This window comes from Callionymus lyra, chromosome 3 (genome assembly GCF_982586985.1).
Source record: "Callionymus lyra chromosome 3, fCalLyr1.hap1.1, whole genome shotgun sequence".
Taxonomy (NCBI): domain Eukaryota; kingdom Metazoa; phylum Chordata; class Actinopteri; order Syngnathiformes; family Callionymidae; genus Callionymus; species Callionymus lyra.
The window spans coordinates 18,337,331-18,358,161 of NC_141820.1; the positions used below are offsets into that span (position 1 = coordinate 18,337,331).

The window sequence follows — 20,831 nt, forward strand, 5'->3', positions numbered from 1 at the left end:
AACAATACTTGCATAATACACCAAAACCTTTTTTATTTTCTCACATTTAAATATAAAATGGACACAACATACACTTGGGTCCAAAAAGCAGCTTCATATTTGTGTAAAATGGTGTTTTTTGTTGCACGAGTACGACGTGCGGTAATGCTACATGTCACATGTTGAACAAAGCACAGACAAAGTAGATCCTTCGAAGTTTGGCGAGTGAGGTTTTTCACTCGGACTGTTCGACATGTTGGGTCGAGGAACTTTGACGAGAAGCTCATATCACTGGTAAATATTGAAGATGACGTGAGGAGAGATGGAGCCAAAAGACGAGAGACAGAGAATCATGGCATGAATATGATGAGAGAAGACTAAAGTAGACTGAAGCGTAACAACATTAATAATGGAATTCCCAAATATCCATGACAAGTTAGTTTTGTATCAGATCGATACAAGTCTGATGACATTACAATTTACAGTTAATGGTCATGGAGTGTTTGGAGTGTTTTTCATTGAAATATTTACATTAAAAATGTGCCTAAGCCCCGCCCACTGATAATACTTGTTTTTTTCTGGAGATGAATTCTTGTTTACCTTAACCACGCCCACTCTGCCGTGATCGGTAAACTACTGATGTTTGTCACCGCACATCATTAATCCTGGAAGTCTCCATCTCCAAGGGACGGAGGAGAACTTTATAAAGTAATAAGTAAAAAACCGACCAACAGGAACGGTTATGACTAAAGAGTAACTGTCTTTGGTCAATACTGTCGACCATGTGATTGGTCGGGCCCTCATGAAAAGTACCTCAGCACAGGTGTTGAAAGAAACAACAACACATTCAGTTCAATAAGTCAAAAGACTAAGCAGTTCACAGAAGAATTCAAGCCACATTTTTCGCAGGACGGAAGGAACCGTAAAGGTGCTCGCGCACAAACCACTCTTTTTGGCCACAGTCTCAGAGTTTTTCGTGTTAGTTACTGCAAGTTTAGATTAAACGATAAGATTGTTTATCGGTTTAAGGAAATGACCGTTGCCGCTAGCATTAGCCATCTAGCTAACAATCATACAATCATAATGTTCATCAGTCTCTTCACGGTCAACAGTGTTTTCCTTTTTTCATCTCCCTTGAGTTTTTGAGTCGCCGTAACAAATGAGCATCACTGCCCTCCACAGGTCAGAAGAAGATGTTTCGGACAACTCAAGCGAGACGGTTCTTAGGACGAGAAATATCCAGATTGAACGTCACACCCCTCGATAATACATTTTATTGGACGTATATCGACGAGTATCAGTTCCGTGCTTGTGCAGAAAGACGTGCACGTCCAGTCACTTATAAGGTCGACAGGATACGGAGAAGCTTGAAGTTACACAAGTTAGGTCAGTACTTGACATGCGCTGAGGACGGGTAGCCGGACGTGGGCCAGTTCCACCTGGAACCCTGGAGGTACGAGCACCTGCTCACAGGTCTGAACGGTGTCGGTCGCGTCTCTCCTCGTGTCAACAGAGAACAGTTGGTTTCCATGCTGATGGTGTCTTCTAAGCAGGCGTGTTCATCGGAATGACTTCTTCGCCGCTGACGACGTCGATCGCCCTCCGTCGGTACCAGAGGACGACGCCTCCGACGCCGACGGCCACGATCACGAGGGCGGCGCCGCTGACGATGGCGACCGTCGCTGCGCTACTCGCCGCTGCAGTGAGAGGGACGGAGAAAAGATTATTTCTGTACCTACGTTTGCTCAAAACCTTCCCCACAAGTTAAACCGTGACAAAAGCCTGAGCGAGTCTGTTCCACCTCATACTTCTGTACGGTTTCGTCCATAGGAAGACTGGACCTGGTTCTAGAAACTGTTGTCGAATCCACTAGTGAGCTCAGAATGCATCTTCTTATTTTTAATGAAATAAAATAGCGTCCTGATAACCTCCACTCCAAACATAAAGTCCCATCACTAAATATACCGGACTAGTTCAGTATTCATAAAAGGACTTGTCGTCTAAGTTAGTGGTCCTAGACCACCGAGTTATGTGCTGTGTCTCAAATCGCATACTTCTCTTAGCATACTAGAAGTTAGTATGCATCAGGATAGTGTAAGTACTAACTAGTACGTAAATTCTCCACAGATAGTTTGTCTCAAATCAAACACTGCTGCTACGCACTAACAGGAACTGACGCGACAGCTTCTTCTTCTACTTCTATTTAACGATGTTACAACCAGCTGTTGGAACGCTATCGACACCTGCTGGCAGCACGTTTTGCAAGTTTGGAAGAAGAAATAAAGAAAAAATATGAGAATCGAAATAAACACGAGATATTTGAGGTGGTATCAGCACCGAAGACGTATTTATCCTCCTACTGCTGCTGAAAATACACCTATAAGTATATGAATATATATGCATTTATATATGACGTAACTTCCGTTTAAAACGTCATTAAGATGGCGGCTGTTTAGTGTGGTTAGTGTCCATCGAACCATGCTCAGTTTTGTGGGCGTTTTAGTACGACACTTAAGTGTGCATGCTGCACTAAATTTCGCATACTAAGAATTGAGACGCACTTACGCACTAAAAATACTAACTTTGAGTACGCTAGTATGCGATTTGAGACACAGCAATGGAATTATTCCACGGCATTCATTTTTGAAAGCTGTTTTATTTTGAAAAGCCCCTTTTTTTTGTTTTACTTAACATCTTACGGCATCTCTTGATGCGTCAAAAAGCTCGTCTTGGTCACGTTACTTAAAAAATACCAGCAAACTAAAGTAAATTGGTTGAAATAACAAACATGTTTGTGGGGCTTTAACTTTCTAAAGGTTTCATGAGTGAGTCAGTTTGATTAAGATCAGCGGATTGATGGACTTTACACCCAATAAAGCAGTACGTGTGGGAAGTGTTTTTATTAATAAGTTAATACTCACACTTGCTTGCTGAGGGTGTGTTGTTGTCGGCTGGTGGTCGTGCTGTACTCGAGGTACCAGCTGAAGAAATAAAGATTTGAGATCACAATGAGAGGGTACAATGTCCAGGCCTTGTTTTTTTGTTTCTGAAAAACCCTTCTAAAACCTTTCCAGGCCTCCAGGTCACCTTGACTCTTAGATAACACAAGGGTTAGGTCTGTAATTATCATTTCAAACATTTGCTCTGTTTACTCATCATCAACCAGCTGAACACCTAAAACAAACAAGAGTCCTTCCCTCAAACCCATCTTGGCTCACATGAATGACCCGCCTTAACATGTTATTAACATATTTAACTCACCGCTTGTTGTCGTGGCGACAGATGGTTCTGGGGTGGTCTTGGACGGAGGAACTGTTACAGAAGAATGGTTTAGTTCAACTCAAAAAAAAAAATTCAGTTGGAACTTGTTTCTGGTTCTCATGTTGTGAAGGTTTTCAGGTGATTTGAGACCCCAAAAATATGATGTTAAATAAACATTACATTTTACATGTTGGCAAATTGATTTAAAATGTTCCACTGTCCATCCTTGAGATGTTTTTGCAGCTCAATTGGAGTTGACCTGTGGTAAAGTCAGTTGATTGGACATTATTTGTAAACACACACAACTGTCTATAGAACAGGGGTGGGCAAAAAAAGGGGCCACATTATATACTGTAACTGTTATAAGGGGCCGTCGAGCCAAAATAAAGAACAAACAAACAAATAAAAAAGGGAATTCTCAAATAAGCGTTGGTGTTAATCTGCACTCAATTTTAATATGTATTTTATTTAAGATTTAAAGAAAAATAATTACATTTAATATATTTATAAATAAAAAATAAAGTGTATCAAACACATTATGCCATAAAATGCAATATGTTTTAAGTTTGAAAATAAGTTTTGAAATATTTCATTTAATATAAATTCCATTTTACAATGTGATAGAAAAGCTTTTTATTCTCTTAAAATTAAAAAACATTTCCAAGAAAAAGAACAGAGAGAAAAAATGAAAAATAACTAAGATCTTTAACATGTTACATGTACAGCTGTACTAGTATTAAAATTGTTATATAGCCATTGGAAACATTTAAAAAACGGTCAGTTTTGAAGTATTATTTTAACCTTAGGCGGGCTGCATAGATAAGGCTGGAGGTCTGCTATAGAAGGTCACACAGGTGACAGTTCTTGTCAGAGCACAGACCGAGCAGGAAGTCAAAGGAATTGTCAGTAGAACCTCTGAGACAGGATTGTCTCCAGGCACGATCCTGGAAAAGGTTATGGAAAAATCTCACCAGGACTCTTCCTAGAGCTGGCCGACCATCCAAACCGATTCTTCCTGTACCTATGATTGCTCTTTCTCTCTGAATCCAACCTTCCTGTGGCTAAAGTTAAACCCTGTCAAAAGCCTGAGCGATCCATGCTGCGTCAATAGGAAGACTGGACCCGGACTAGAAACCGGCAAATTTTTTAGTTTCTATTACATTGTCCAATCCACCCAGAATGCATCTTTCTTGACCATCTCCTGCCTAGAATAGTGCCCTGATGACCTCCACTCCAAACATAAAGTCCCATCACTAAATAAACTGGACTAGTTCAGTATTGATAAGAGGACTTGTCGTCTAAATTAGTGGTTCTAGACCACCGAGTCCTGGAGTTATTCCACAGCATTCATTATTGAAAGCTGTTTTATTTTGAAAAAAACAAGAGCCTCATGAACTAAGGGGTCGTACATACAAAAAACGTGTGTACGGTACATACTTTTCCATGTCAAAGTTCATATGTATCAATAAGGAACAGATTGTTAAAAAGGTTGGAATTCTCAACACTTTTGTAGGTGGTGTACCTCCTTATTTACTGCTCAGATGAACTTCATCCTCTCTAGTCATGTTGAGATGTTCACATCAGAATTACATTACAACGATCAATATGGGTCGGAAATGAACACACACACACACACACACACACACAAGTATTTGTAGTTACATGAGTGGATACTAAATTATTCACAAACATATATATATATGTATGAATATTTTCATCCGCTATTTCACGCTATTCAGAGAAAATGTAAAGGAATTATAAGCTTGTTTTTATAATATAACGAACAAAACGATCAGCGTCTGATGCTTCAATCTTTCTGTACGAGAGTCACAGACGTTCTTGTGGAACAACATCACAGTTTGATCAAAGTGAAGCTACAGAATGAAAGCAGCTGAAGTTTCCCTCATGTGATCACGTGATCTGGATCATCTCCTTAAAAACACATACTTATATAAAAACACCGTCACATGATTTAATCATTTGTGATTTCTAAACAAAACGATTTCTTTTACAAATGTAATAAGAATTTTTGCACGTGTGTTTTGGTACATTTGCTCTGTTTTCTCATCATCAACCAGCATCGACACTTAAGTTGAACTTCGGAATAGAACCTCAAGGTCATCATAAGAAGTCTGCCGAGATCCTGAACCCAAAACACACAAGAGTCCTTCCCTTAAACCCATCATAGCTTGTCACATGAATGACCCGCCTTAACATGTTATTAACATATTTAACTCACCGCTTGTTGTCGTGGCGACAGATGGTTCTGGGGTGGTCTTGGACGGAGGAACTGTTACAGAAGAATAGTTTAGTTCATCTTGAAAAAAACATTCTGGTTCTCATGATGTGGATGATTTCAGGTGATTTAAGACCCAAAAATAAGATGTTAAATAAAGTAAAAACCTCAAGTTCATAGTTCAACTTGTTCTGATCAGAACACCAGTGAGCTGAGGTTTCCTGAGCATGTGAGGAGATGTTTATACCAGAAGAGCTGGGTCAGGTGGACCAATAAAAGTCAATACAATCGATAAAATGATTGTGTGTTCAAGAGTTCGATGCTGTGGTGTTCTCGCTCAACGAGCGATCTGTTCAACAAAGACACCTGCTCGTCCCGTCATTGCTGTGTGTTCTACTTTCCTCTGGGCCCGTCCTGCCATTACAATTATTACAAAGTAACTTCTCAACTCCAGGTCCTTGACTGAAGTAAGTATGGCGTCTTTAGCCATGTTGGGCGCCATGCTGAGGGACTTGAATTGACTTTAGAACCTCTTAGACAGGATTGTCTCCAGGCACGAATCTGGACAAGGTTATAGAAAAATCTCTGCTGCTTTGAAAGTCCCAATGAACACAGTGGCCTCCATCTTCCTAGAGCTGGCCGACCATCTAAACCTGATTCTTCCTGTACCTATGATTGCTCTTTCTCTCTGAATCCAACCTTCCTGTGGCTAAAGTTAAACCCTGTCAAAAGCCTGAGCGATCCATGTTGCGTCAATAGGAAGACTGGACCCGGTCTAGAAACTGGCGAAACTTTCAGTTTCTATTATATTGTCCAATCCACCCAGAAAGCATCTTTCTTAACCATCTCTTGCCTAGAATAGTGCCCTGATGACCTCCACTCCAAACATAAAGTCCCATCACTAAATATACTGGACTAGTTCAGTATTGATAAGAGGACTTGTCGTTTAAGTTAGTGGTTCTAGACCACCGAGTCCTGGAGTTATTCCACAGCATTCATTATTGAAAGCTGTTTTATTTTGAAAAAAACAAGAGCCTCATGAACTAAGGGGTCGCACGTACAAAAAACTTGTGTACATACTTTTCCATGTCAAAGTTCATGTAGTAGTCAAGTGTTTGTAGTTACATGAGTGGATACTAAATTATTCACAAACTCATAAATATGTTCTCGTTCAACAAACTGATGATCTGTATTTATTGAGACAACATCTATCGTTTTATACTGAATATTTTCATCCTCTATTTCATGCAGTTCAGAGAAAATGTCAAATAATTATAAGCTTGTTTTTATAATATAATGAACAAACAGCGTCTGATGCTTCAAGTCTTTCTGTACGAGATTCACAGACGTTCTTGTGGAACAACATCACAGTTTGATCAAAGTGAAGCTGCAGAATGAAAGCAGCTGAAGTTTCCCTCATGTGATCACGTGATCTGGATCATCTCCTTAAAAAACACACTTATATAAAAACACCATCAGATGATTTAATCATTTGTGATTTCTAAACAAAAGGATTTTATTTTACAAATGTAATAAGAATTTTTGCACGTGTGTTTTGCTACATTTTCTCTGTTTTCTCATCATCAACCAGCATCGACACTTAAGTTGAACTTCGGAATAAAAACTCAAGGTCATCATAAGAAGTCTGCCGAGATCCTGAACCCAAAACACACAAGAGTCCTTCCCTCAAACCCATCATAGCTTGTCACATGAATGACCCGCCTTAACATGTTATTAACATATTTAACTCACCGCTTGTTGTCGTGGCGACAGATGGTTCTGGGGTGGTCTTGGACGGAGGAACTGTTAAAGAAGAATAGTTTAGTTCAACGCACAAAAACAATTCTGTTGTTACTTCTTCAAAGTTATCCAGAACATTCTGGTTCTCATGATGTGGAGGATTTCAGGTGATTTAAGACCCAAAAATAAGATGTTAAATAAAGTAAAAACCTCAAGTTCATAGTTGAACTTGTTGTGATCAGAACACCAGTGAGCTGAGGTTTCCTGAGCATGTGAGGAGATGTTTATACCAGAAGAGCTGGGTCAGGTGGACCAATAAAAGTCAATACAATCGATAAAATGATTGTGTGTTCAAGAGTTCGATGCTGTGGTGTTCTCGCTCAACGAGCGATCTGTTCAACAAAGACACCTGCTCGTCCCGTCATTGCTGTGTGTTCTACTTTCCTCTGGGCCCGTCCTGCCACCACAATTATTACAAAGTAACTTCTCAACTCCAGGTCCTTGACTGAAGTAAGTATGGCGTCTTTAGCCATGTTGGGCGCCATGCTGAGGGACTTGATTCTTATCTTGATTACGTTCATTTTTTCCCCTCAGAATTCTACCACAACACCCTGTAGTGACTTGTGAAAAACTTTTTACATTTTGTCAAATTGATTTAAAAAAACCAAAACTGAGAAATCACATTTACATATGTTTTCACATCCTTTGCCATGGAGCTCAACATTGAGCTCAGGTGTATTCTGTTTCCACTGTCCATCCTTGAGATGTTTTTGCAGCTCAATTTGACTTGACCTGTGGTAAAGTCAGTGGATTGGACAGGATTTGTAAACACACACACCTGTCTATAGAAGGTCACACAGGTGACAGTGCTTGTCAGAGCACAGACCGAGCAGGAAGTCAAATGAATTGACTTTAGAACCTCTTAGACAGGATTGTCTCCAGGCATGAATCTGGACAAGGTTATAGAAAAATCTCTGCTGCTTTGAAAGTCCCAATGAACACAGTGGCCTCCATCTTCCTAGAGCTGGCCGACCATCCAAACCGATTCTTCCTGTACCTATGTTTGCTCTTTCTCTCTGAATCCAACCTTCCTGTGGCTAAAGTTAAACCCTGTCAAAAGCCTGAGCGATCCATGTTGCGTCAATAGGAAGACTGGACCCGGACTAGAAACTGGCGAAACTTTCCGTTTCTATTATATTGTCCAATCCACCCAGAAAGCATCTTTCTTAACCATCTCTTGCCTAGAATAGTGCCCTGATGACCTCCACTCCAAACATAAAGTCCCATCACTAAATATACTGGACTAGTTCAGTATTGATAAGAGGACTTGTCGTTTAAGTTAGTGGTTCTAGACCACCGAGTCCTGGAGTTATTCCACAGCATTCATTATTGAAAGCTGTTTTATTTTGAAAAAAGCAAGAGCCTCATGAACTAAGGGGTCGCACGTACAAAAAAACGTGTGTACATACTTTTCCATGTCAAAGTTCATGTAGTAGTCAAGTGTTTGTAGTTACATGAGTGGATACTAAATTATTCACAAACTCATAAATATGTTCTCGTTCAACAAACTGATGATCTGTATTTATTAAGACAACATCTATCGTTTTATACTGAATATTTTCATCCTCTATTTCATGCAGTTCAGAGAAAATGTCAAATAATTATGAGCTTGTTTTTATAATATAATGAACAAACAGCGTCTGATGCTTCAAGTCTTTCTGTACGAGAGTCATAGACGTTCTTGTGGAACAACATCACAGTTTGATCAAAGTGAAGCTGCAGAATGAAAGCAGCTGAAGTTTCCCTCATGTGATCACGTGATCTGGATCATCTCCTTAAAAAACACACTTATATAAAAACACCATCAGATGATTTAATCATTTGTGATTTCTAAACAAAAGGATTTTCTTTTACAAATGTAATAAGAATTTTTGCACGTGTGTTTTGCTACATTTTATCTGATTTCTCATCATCAACCAGCATCGACACTTAAGTTGAACTTCGGAATAAAAACTCAAGGTCATCATAAGAAGTCTGCCGAGATCCTGAACCCAAAACACACAAGAGTCCTTCCCTCAAACCCATCATAGCTTGTCACATGAATGACCTGCCTTAACATGTTATTAACATATTTAACTCACCGCTTGTTGTCGTGGCGACAGATGGTTCTGGGGTGGTCTTGGACGGAGGAACTGTTAAAGAAGAATAGTTTAGTTCAACGCACAAAAACAATTCTGTTGTTACTTCTTCAAAGTTATCCAGAACATTCTGGTTCTCATGATGTGGAGGATTTCAGGTGATTTAAGACCCAAAAATAAGATGTTAAATAAAGTAAAAACCTCAAATTCATAGTTCAACTTGTTGTGATCAGAACACCAATGAGCTGAGGTTTCCTGAGCATGTGAGGAGATGTTTATACCAGAAGAGCTGGGTCAGGTGGACCAATAAAAGTCAATACAATCTATAAAATGATTGTGTGTTCAAGAGTTCGATGCTGTGGTGTTCTCGCTCAACGAGCGATCTGTTCAACAAAGACACCTGCTCGTCCCGTCATTGCTGTGTGTTCTACTTTCCTCTGGGCCCGTCCTGCCATTACAATTATTACAAAGTAACTTCTCAACTCCAGGTCCTTGACTGAAGTAAGTATGGCGTCTTTAGCCATGTTGGGCGCCATGCTGAGGGACTTGATTCTTATCTTGATTACGTTCATTTTTTCCCCTCAGAATTCTACCACAACACCCTGTAGTGACTTGTGAAAAACTTTTTACATTTTGTCAAATTGATTTAAAAAAACCAAAACTGAGAAATCACATTTACATATGTTTTCACATCCTTTGCCATGGAGCTCAACATTGAGCTCAGGTGTATTCTGTTTCCACTGTCCATCCTTGAGATGTTTTTGCAGCTCAATTTGACTTGACCTGTGGTAAAGTCAGATGATTGGACAGGATTTATAAACACACACACCTGTCTATAGAAGGTCACACAGGTGACAGTGCTTGTCAGAGCACAGACCGAGCAGGAAGTCAAAGGAATTTCATTTTAGAACCTCTTAGACAGGATTGTCTCCAGGCATGAATCTGGACAAGGTTATAGAAAATCTCTGCTGCTTTGAAAGTCCCAATGGACACAGTGGCCTCCATCTTCCTAGAGCTGGCCGACCATCCAAACCGATTCTACCTGTACCTATGTTTGCTCTTTCTCTCTGAATCCAACCTTCCTGTGGCTAAAGTTAAACCCTGTCAAAAGCCTGAGCGATCCATGTTGCGTCAATAGGAAGACTGGACCCGGTCTAGAAACTGGCGAAACTTTCCGTTTCTATTACATTGTCCAATCCACCCAGAAAGCATCTTTCTTAACCATCTCTTGCCTAGAATAGTGCCCTGATGACCTCCACTCCAAACATAAAGTCCCATCACTAAATATACTGGATTAGTTCAGTATTGATAAGAGGACTTGTCGTTTAAGTTAGTGGTTCTAGACCACCGAGTCCTGGAGTTATTCCACAGCATTCATTATTGAAAGCTGTTTTATTTTGAAAAAAGCAAGAGCCTCATGAACTAAGGGGTCGCACGTACAAAAAACTTGTGTACATACTTTTCCATGTCAAAGTTCATGTAGTAGTCAAGTGTTTGTAGTTACATGAGTGGATACTAAATTATTCACAAACTCATAAATATGTTCTCGTTCAACAAACTGATGATCTGTATTTATTAAGACAACATCGATCGTTTTATACTGAATATTTTCATCCTCTATTTCATGCAGTTCAGAGAAAATGTCAAATAATTATGAGCTTGTTTTTATAATATAATGAACAAACAGCGTCTGATGCTTCAAGTCTTTCTGTACGAGAGTCATAGACGTTCTTGTGGAACAACATCAAAGTTTGATCAAAGTGAAGCTGCAGAATGAAAGCAGCTGAAGTTTCCCTCATGTGATCACGTGATCTGGATCATCTCCTTAAAAACACACACTTATATAAAAACACCATCAGATGATTTAATCATTTGTGATTTCTAAACAAAACGATTTCTTTTACAAATGTAATAAGAAGTTTTGCTACTTTTTCTCTGTTTTCTCATCATCAACCAGCATCGACACTTAAGTTGAACTTCGGAATAAAAACTCAAGGTCATCATAAGAAGTCTGCCGAGATCCTGAACCCAAAACACACAAGAGTCCTTCCCTCAAACCCATCATAGCTTGTCACATGAATGACCTGCCTTAACATGTTATTAACATATTTAACTCACCGCTTGTTGTCGTGGCGACAGATGGTTCTGGGGTGGTCTTGGACGGAGGAACTGTTAAAGAAGAATAGTTTAGTTCAACGCACAAAAACAATTCTGTTGTTACTTCTTCAAAGTTATCCAGAACATTCTGGTTCTCATGATGTGGAGGATTTCAGGTGATTTAAGACCCAAAAATAAGATGTTAAATAAAGTAAAAACCTCAAATTCATAGTTCAACTTGTTGTGATCAGAACACCAATGAGCTGAGGTTTCCTGAGCATGTGAGGAGATGTTTATACCAGAAGAGCTGGGTCAGGTGGACCAATAAAAGTCAATAAAATCTATAAAATGATTGTGTGTTCAAGAGTTCGATGCTGTGGTGTTCTCGCTCAACGAGCGATCTGTTCAACAAAGACACCTGCTCGTCCCGTCATTGCTGTGTGTTCTACTTTCCTCTGGGCCCGTCCTGCCATTACAATTATTACAAAGTAACTTCTCAACTCCAGGTCCTTGACTGAAGTAAGTATGGCGTCTTTAGCCATGTTGGGCGCCATGCTGAGGGACTTGATTCTTATCTTGATTACGTTCATTTTTTTCCCTCAAAATTCGACCACAACCGCCTGTAGTGACTTGTGAAAAACTTTTTACATTCTGTCAAATTGATTTAAAAAAACCAAAACTGAGAAATCACATGTACATGTGTTTTCACATCTGTTGCCATGGAGCTCAACATTGAGCTCAGGTGTATTCTGTTTCCACTGTCCATCCTTGAGATGTTTTTGCAGCTCAATTTGACTTGACCTGTGGTAAAGTCAGATGATTGGACAGGATTTATAAACACACACACCTGTCTATAGAAGGTCACACAGGTGACAGTGCTTGTCAGAGCACAGACCGAGCAGGAAGTCAAAGGAATTTCATTTTAGAACCTCTTAGACAGGATTGTCTCCAGGCATGAATCTGGACAAGGTTATAGAAAATCTCTGCTGCTTTGAAAGTCCCAATGGACACAGTGGCCTCCATCTTCCTAGAGCTGGCCGACCATCCAAACCGATTCTACCTGTACCTATGTTTGCTCTTTCTCTCTGAATCCAACCTTCCTGTGGCTAAAGTTAAACCCTGTCAAAAGCCTGAGCGATCCATGTTGCGTCAATAGGAAGACTGGACCCGGTCTAGAAACTGGCGAAACTTTCCGTTTCTATTACATTGTCCAATCCACCCAGAAAGCATCTTTCTTAACCATCTCTTGCCTAGAATAGTGCCCTGATGACCTCCACTCCAAACATAAAGTCCCATCACTAAATATACTGGATTAGTTCAGTATTGATAAGAGGACTTGTCATTTAAGTTAGTGGTTCTAGACCACCGAGTCCTGGAGTTATTCCACAGCATTCATTATTAAAAGCTGTTTTATTTTGAAAAAAGCAAGAGCCTCATGAACTAAGGGGTCGCACGTACAAAAAACTTGTGTACATACTTTTCCATGTCAAAGTTCATGTAGTAGTCAAGTGTTTGTAGTTACATGAGTGGATACTAAATTATTCACAAACTCATAAATATGTTCTCATTCAACAAACTGATGATCTGTATTTATTAAGACAACATCGATCGTTTTATACTGAATATTTTCATCCTCTATTTCATGCAGTTCAGAGAAAATGTCAAATAATTATGAGCTTGTTTTTATAATATAATGAACAAACAGCGTCTGATGCTTCAAGTCTTTCTGTACGAGAGTCATAGACGTTCTTGTGGAACAACATCAAAGTTTGATCAAAGTGAAGCTGCAGAATGAAAGCAGCTGAAGTTTCCCTCATGTGATCACGTGATCTGGATCATCTCCTTAAAAACACACACTTATATAAAAACACCATCAGATGATTTAATCATTTGTGATTTCTAAACAAAACGATTTCTTTTACAAATGTAATAAGAAGTTTTGCTACATTTTCTCTGTTTTCTCATCATCAACCAGCATCGAAACTTAAGTTGAACTTCGGAATAAAACCTCAAGGTCATCATAAGAAGTCTGCCGAGATCCTGAACCCAAAACACACAAGAGTCCTTCCCTCAAACCCATCATAGCTTGTCACATGAATGACCCGCCTTAACATGTTATTAACATATTTAACTCACCGCTTGTTGTCGTGGCGACAGATGGTTCTGGGGTGGTCTTGGACGGAGGAACTGTTACAGAAGAATAGTTTAGTTCAACGCACAAAAACAATTCTGTTGTTACTTCTTCAAAGTTATCCAGAACATTCTGGTTCTCATGATGTGGAGGATTTCAGGTGATTTAAGACCCAAAAATAAGATGTTAAATAAAGTAAAAACCTCAAGTTCATAGTTGAACTTGTTGTGATCAGAACACCAGTGAGCTGAGGTTTCCTGAGCATGTGAGGAGATGTTTATACCAGAAGAGCTGGGTCAGGTGGACCAATAAAAGTCAATACAATCGATAAAATGATTGTGTGTTCAAGAGTTCGATGCTGTGGTGTTCTCGCTCAACGAGCGATCTGTTCAACAAAGACACCTGCTCGTCCCGTCATTGCTGTGTGTTCTACTTTCCTCTGGGCCCGTCCTGCCATTACAATTATTACAAAGTAACTTCTCAACTCCAGGTCCTTGACTGAAGTAAGTATGGCGTCTTTAGCCATGTTGGGCGCCATGCTGAGGGACTTGATTCTTATCTTGATTACGTTCATTTTTTTCCCTCAAAATTCGACCACAACCGCCTGTAGTGACTTGTGAAAAACTTTTTACATTCTGTCTAATTGATTTAAAAAAAAAAACAACAACTGAGAAATCACATGTACATGTGTTTTCACATCTGTTGCCATGGAGCTCAACATTGAGCTCAGGTGCATTCTGTTTCCACTGTCCATCCTTGAGATGTTTTTGCAGCTCAATTTGACTTGACCTGTGGTAAAGTCAGATGATTGGACAGGATTTATAAACACACACACCTGTCTATAGAAGGTCACACAGGTGACAGTGCTTGTCAGAGCACAGACCGAGCAGGAAGTCAAAGGAATTTCATTTTAGAACCTCTTAGACAGGATTGTCTCCAGGCACGAATCTGGACAAGGTTATAGAAAAATCTCTGCTGCTTTGAAAGTCCCAATGAACACAGTGGCCTCCATCTTCCTAGAGCTGGCCGACCATCCAAACCGATTCTTCCTGTACCTATGTTTGCTCTTTCTCTCTGAATCCAACCTTCCTGTGGCTAAAGTTAAACCCTGTCAAAAGCCTGAGCGATCCATGCTGCGTCAATAGGAAGACTGGACCCGTACTAGCAACTGGCGAAACTTTCCGTTTCTATTACATTGTCCAATCCACCCAGAATGCATCTTTCTTAACCATCTCCTGCCTAGAATAGTGCCCTGATGACCTCCACTCCAAACACAGTCCCATCACTAAATATACTGGATTAGTTCAGTATTGATAAGAGGACTTGTCGTTTAAGTTAGTGGTTCTAGACCACCGAGTCCTGGAGTTATTCCACAGCATTCATTATTAAAAGCTGTTTTAATTTGAAAAGACCAAGGGCCTCATGTACTAAAGGGTCTTACGTACAAAAAAACTTGCAGATATTATTTTCCACGTCAAAATTCATATCTAGGAAGGAAAAGAGCGTTAAAAAGGTCGGACTTGTGTTTCTAGCTACACAAGTGGACATTAAATTATTCACAAACTCAAAAATATGTTCTCATTCACCAAACTGATGATCTTTTTTTCCGCTATTTCATGCAGTTCATAGAAAATGTAAAGGAATTATAAGCTTGTTTTTTGAATATAAAGAACAAAACGATCAGCGTCTGATGCTTCAAGTCTTTCTGTACGAGATTCACAGACGTTCTTGTGGAACAACATCACAGTTTGATCAAAGTGAAGCTGCAGAATGAAAGCAGCTGAAGTTTCCCTAATGTGATCACGTGATCTGGATCATCTCCTTAAAAAACACATGATTTGTTCATTTGTAATATCAAAACAATGTAATAAGAATTTCGCACGCATGTGTTTTGCTACATTTGCTCTGTTTTCTCATCATCAACCAGAATAAAAACTTCAAGGTCATCATAAGAAATCTGCCGAGATCCTGAACCAAAAACAAGAGTATTTCCCTCAAACCCATCATAGCTTGTCACATGAATCACCCGCCTTAACATGTTATTAACATATGAAACTTATTTTTAAAGGAGTACAAAGTGACTCACCGCTTGTTGTCGTGGCGACAGATGGTTCTGGGGTGGTCTTAGACGGAGGAACTGTTACAGAAGAATAGTTTAGTTCAACGCACAAAAATATTCAGTTGTCATTTGTTCAAAGTTGTCCACGGATTCTGGTTCTCATGATGTGGAGGATTTCATCTGATTTAAGACCCAAAAATAAGATATAATGTGTTCTTTTTTAAGCAGAATATATGTTTTGCATTAAGATTTTTAATCTGTACTATGAATACTAAATAAATGGCAAAAAACACACATACAAACTTCTTTTTATCATCTGCTGTGAACTGGAAACTTAATATTCTGAAGGAGATCTCCAGAGTGATCAATAATATCAATCTAGTCTAATATTAACTAATAATTTGTCGCAAATATATTTCATACACACAACATACACGTGGCTTGTAATGACCTTATAATGACTCTCTAAGAACAGACACCTTTGCATGCAACATGTCAACATTTCTTTTGACACTTTTCTCTCGATGTCTCTTGAGGAGCTGCTTAGAAAGATGCAGCATTTAAAAGGGAATTGAAAAAACCGAATAACCCCCACAGAGAAAGAGTGAAGTGAGTTTAAATCCAGGTGGATTATGGGTCTTAGAATTTCCGGTTTTAAATGTAACTTTAAATTAAATTAAAGAAGATTTTTTAATATTATTACATTTCATTGAAATTGGACCTATTTGTATTTTCAAAGAGGTGTGTGTGTGTGTTGGGGGGAGGGGGGGGGTCTTTTACCTCGTTTTGCGCCCACTGACAATTGGCCAAACAACCTGAATTCGCTGAAGTCTGGCTCACTTCATATGTATTTGAACATTTTAAACTTTTACTTTACAATTTTGGGACGAGAAATGCTCAGTTATAAACAGAAGTCAGTGAACTACGTGATCCCTTTTCAAGACATCTTGTCTAATGGTGGATTTAAGAGTCTATAAACCGTCAGGCGGACACACACTGTTTTATATACGGTATATAAACAAAGGAGAAATATATATAAATGACACTCACTTGTTGTTTTTGTGTGACTTCTGTTTGGATCAGCTGAAACACACAAACAAATTAGTTTCACTTAAAAAACAACAAGTCTAGAAATGAACACAGTTGTAAGTAAGTAAGTAAGTAATTTGTATTTATATAGCGCTTTCCCAGACCAGGGTCACAAAGCGCTTAAACAATCAAAAAAGTGTTGTAAAATAAAGACTTATTTTGTTTTGTCTGGAGAACGTGCAGATGTGGGTCAGCAGATTTTGAACCAGACACCATGTTGGTATAATCAAACCAGTTTAACCGCTTCGATTTGGCAACTTCTGTAAATCACACGTTTTCAAGAAACTAAGTAGGAAGTCGAGACGCTCGGGCCAAGACTAATGATATATCTTCACGAATAGTCCTTCATAAGTGGATCCGCCAAAGATAATTTTACTTATGGTAGCTTGTCTTCAAAAGAGCAGTTTCAAATATTCAGAAATATCAAGAAATTAGATCAAGTTTTTTTTTACTTCATAAATTTCTCCCTTGTCTGAAATCTCGGCGAACGAGAGGTTACGAGAGCAAAGTCCATTATGACATAATAATGGCCTTCACTCCTCCTCCAGCCAGCTGTCATCACGGCCCGCTTTGTTTATACAATGAGTCCCTTAGAGGTGGAGACTCCCAGGATTGGTGACATGCGGTGACATACATGGATTTTCGACCAATCACAGCGGAGTGGGTTTGGTTATGGTAAACGGGATTTGGTCTCCAGTGTTTTCAGTGGGCAGGGCTTAAGCACATTTTATGGTAATTATTTCAATGAAAAGAGAGTTTTGTACAAACAAACACTGATGATACAATAGAGTCCAACATCTATTTAAGACACACTTTAACTACACATTAGTTGAACTTTGAAACTTACGGATACATGTCAAGTTGGGTATTTTCCATTGCTTGGTATCGTCCTGACATTTAAGAAGGTTTGAAGAGCCCGCCTTCCTCACGTATCCATCCTTGCATGTATAACGTAAAGCCATGTCGAGTTGGTGGCAGTCGCCGATCAGAGGTCCGATCTGTCCTGCTTCGAACGTCGGTATTTCATTGCAGGGACATTCTGCTGGAAGACAATTCATCGCAATGTTCTTGCAGTTCAACCTATTCAAACATATTGCTCACATATTGATCGCGTGGATACTGTTGTTAGCTAACTGCTATCAAGAGAATCTTCATGAAAGGTAGAAATGTGTAAAAATTGATATTTTTTAAATATATATTATGGACAATTTCAGTCCCACATAGAATAAATTCAAAATGATTATTTTCTTAATCAAATTGTTATTAATTGTTATTTTTATCTTCATCTCGCTAAGATAAGATGATATCACACAAACCCTTGCAGGAGCCAAGGTATCAAGCAGGCAAGTAATTACAGTGATCGAAATACCAGTTTTCAGATGGATTTTCAAGATCGCAGAAGAAAAATTAACATTTTGCAGTATCAAAAAAAAAAAACCTAACTTTGTGTGGTAGTGATGACTAGTACATTTATCAATTGGTGGATATAGATGGATAGATAAACATTATTGATCCCTCTGGAGGTCTTCTTCAGGAAATTGTTTTTCCAACAACACAGCAATACAGACGATAGATTCATTAGACAAGAAGAAGAACAAAGTGCAATAAAAAGAAAGCGCAAGATGACACAAACCAAATCTAGAGATAAAGAACATAGATCAAAGAAAAATAACAAAGATTAACATGGAATATCATCATCTTTTCACTCCACTCCTGACCCCAAACTCAGAATTAAACAGCCTAATAGCACGAGGAATGAATGAGTCCCAGAGTCTATTAGTGTTGCATCATGGGAGGAGCATTCTTTCACTCCATCTGCTTCTCTGCTCACTCATGACAGTGTTCAGAGGATGACTGTCATCATCCATGATGGACAGTATTTTGGAGGAGGATATACTACTACTAATAGTTATATAACACAAGGAAGAGGGGGATGAAAGACCAGTGGAGGTATCAGAGAATGATAACTTATCTGCAGAAAAAGGATATGTTAAAACTGAAACTAAAAGTAAAGGGAGAGAATAAAGAGTTACAGTAATGTTATGGGTTAAAAAGCTATATATAATGTAAATGTACGCATAATTAGGTTGTAGTTTTGAAATTTGTAGGAATCATTTTCAAATACCAGAACACATGTTTTACTTTCTGCAATATTTGCAGAACACCAAAAATACAAGCATATCTACCACTGAATTACATGATTTGAGTTTATTTGCCCTTTTTTAGGAGAAGTTAGAAAGTCAACCATCTTAAAAGAAGATCGATAAAAACTTGGATAACAATCGTACTGAGGTGAAATCATCCGCCCTGTAACACTTATGTATATTTAGAGGATTAGAAAGAAAATCCTGTGAATGTACCATCAAATAAAACGATAATGTCTCCTATCAAATTGAGACACGTTTGTGACAGGATTTATTGTCCTATATTATCGACATATGGGGACAGTGAGAAATGTAATTTCCAGTCCTTTGCATGTCCAGTATATGTGAAGAAAATCCAAAGTAAGAGGAGTGAATCTCATCAGGTACGGTTGGTAAACATTAGCTTCACCCTAAACTAACTGTCCTGGTCCTAAGCAAAACGCAGCGAGAGCAGCCAGACCAGACATGCTGGACCTCCTGCGTACATCTGCATGATGAATCCACGCCTCACTTGAACATCTGACTCTGTTGTGACAAGAGTTTGAAGCGGTTGCCACAAAAATAGTTGAGACGAGAGCAAACAGACAAACATGTTTTTAGGATCTCCTCGATCTCGAATGGGGTTCCTTTAAAGGGTCCAAGTGGGAGGAGACTACGAAGAGAACTCGTACATTGACACAATGTTTCAGGAATCTTCATGTTACCCCCCGAGACACGCTGCAGCTGCTGTCAAAAGAATGTGGATCGATCCAACACAGCTGCGGAAATTCTAGTGTGGACTTGCAGAGGGAGATATAGGGAGGAGGATTCTGCTCCATGTGCATCGTCACCGTTTTAAAGAAGTTAAGCTTCTCTGATACATAATATAATGTCATTTAAATAATGTATTTTTGTTTAGCTGGAGCTTGGGTTGAACAGAGATGATTATTATAACTGTAAAAAGACAAACTGACACAGATGCATGTGGACCCTGTGCCTCTAGAAATACTAATTACTTACTTACTTACTTACTTATTTACTTTATGTCCGGCTGATCTGGACACTGTGTTTTGCAGGACAGGAGCACCCAGGGCCGGGTCTAGGCAGGGGCAAGAGGGGGCCTGGCCCCCTCAAATAAATGTTGTGCCCCCTCAAACTTACATGTAAGTAAGTAAGTAACAGCACAATGCCCCCTCAAGATTTGTGGCTGCCCCCTCATACATGCCTGTCTAGACCCGGCCCTGGGAGCACCTCAGGGGACAGTGCTTGCCCCTCTCCTCTTCACCATCTCATCGTCCAGAAGTATGCTGACGACACTGCCATCGTTGGCTATTGGATTTTCTAACTCTGAGTTTGAGTGAAAGATGATGTATTCTACGGTAATGATGTGAGAACAGGAAACCCAATGATCTCCAGAGGGATTAATAAAGTTTATCTATCTATCGGTGATAAAAAAAAAGCTTAATGTAGATACGTCTTAAGATACTATCTATACTCACTTGAATTAAAAGGAGCAAAATAATTCAACTTTTATTCGGATCCGTTTGTTTAAATACACATAGGTACAGTGAAACCTTTTGGTTAATGCTGGGTTTGGAAGAAACACGTGACGCGCGAAATAAATCTTGTTGAACGTACCTCTGTCCGGGCAGTGCGCAGGTGAGAGCAAACAAAGTGTCACCACACATCCATAGAGCAGACCCAGATCCATCTGACGGTCAAAACATGGTCAAACGTCAGAACCAATCGTCCGAACACCATTCTCTCGGCTTTAAATTGTACTTTCACTTTCACTTGACGTGATGACGTCAAGCGCGCCAAGAACTACCCAGAAGAATGTTGGCATATACTTGTTGTACTACTACTATTACTACTTATTATAATAATAATGTTTACATTAAAAACACACACATTAAATAAGATTTTATTTGATAAAAAAAATTGTCAAATTATTAGTCTAGTGGATAGTAAATAGTCT

At 39.2% G+C, this 20,831-nt stretch overlaps 1 protein-coding gene across 7 annotated transcripts; it reads right to left on the reverse strand.

Moving 5' to 3' along the window:
• Positions 1–13: 13 nt before the first annotated feature.
• Positions 14–20,629, reverse strand: il15ra (interleukin 15 receptor subunit alpha). 7 transcript variants are annotated; one of them, XM_087785775.1, is made up of 12 exons: positions 20,492–20,629; positions 17,578–17,769; positions 16,692–16,724; positions 15,669–15,719; positions 13,588–13,638; positions 11,473–11,523; positions 9,358–9,408; positions 7,229–7,279; positions 5,480–5,530; positions 3,241–3,291; positions 2,901–2,960; positions 14–1,676 (listed from the first exon to the last, which is right to left on the reverse strand). In XM_087785775.1, the coding sequence occupies exons 1-12, from the start codon at positions 20,562–20,564 to the stop codon at positions 1,525–1,527; spliced, it is 867 nt and encodes a 288-aa protein (XP_087641901.1). In that variant the 5' UTR covers positions 20,565–20,629; the 3' UTR covers positions 14–1,524. The 7 variants fall into 7 exon arrangements, with proteins under 7 accessions (XP_087641901.1, XP_087641900.1, XP_087641903.1 ...); XM_087785774.1 differs by having other exon boundaries at positions 17,578–17,772; XM_087785777.1 differs by lacking the exon at positions 15,669–15,719 and having other exon boundaries at positions 17,578–17,772.
• Between the last annotated feature and the right edge of the window lie 202 nt (positions 20,630–20,831).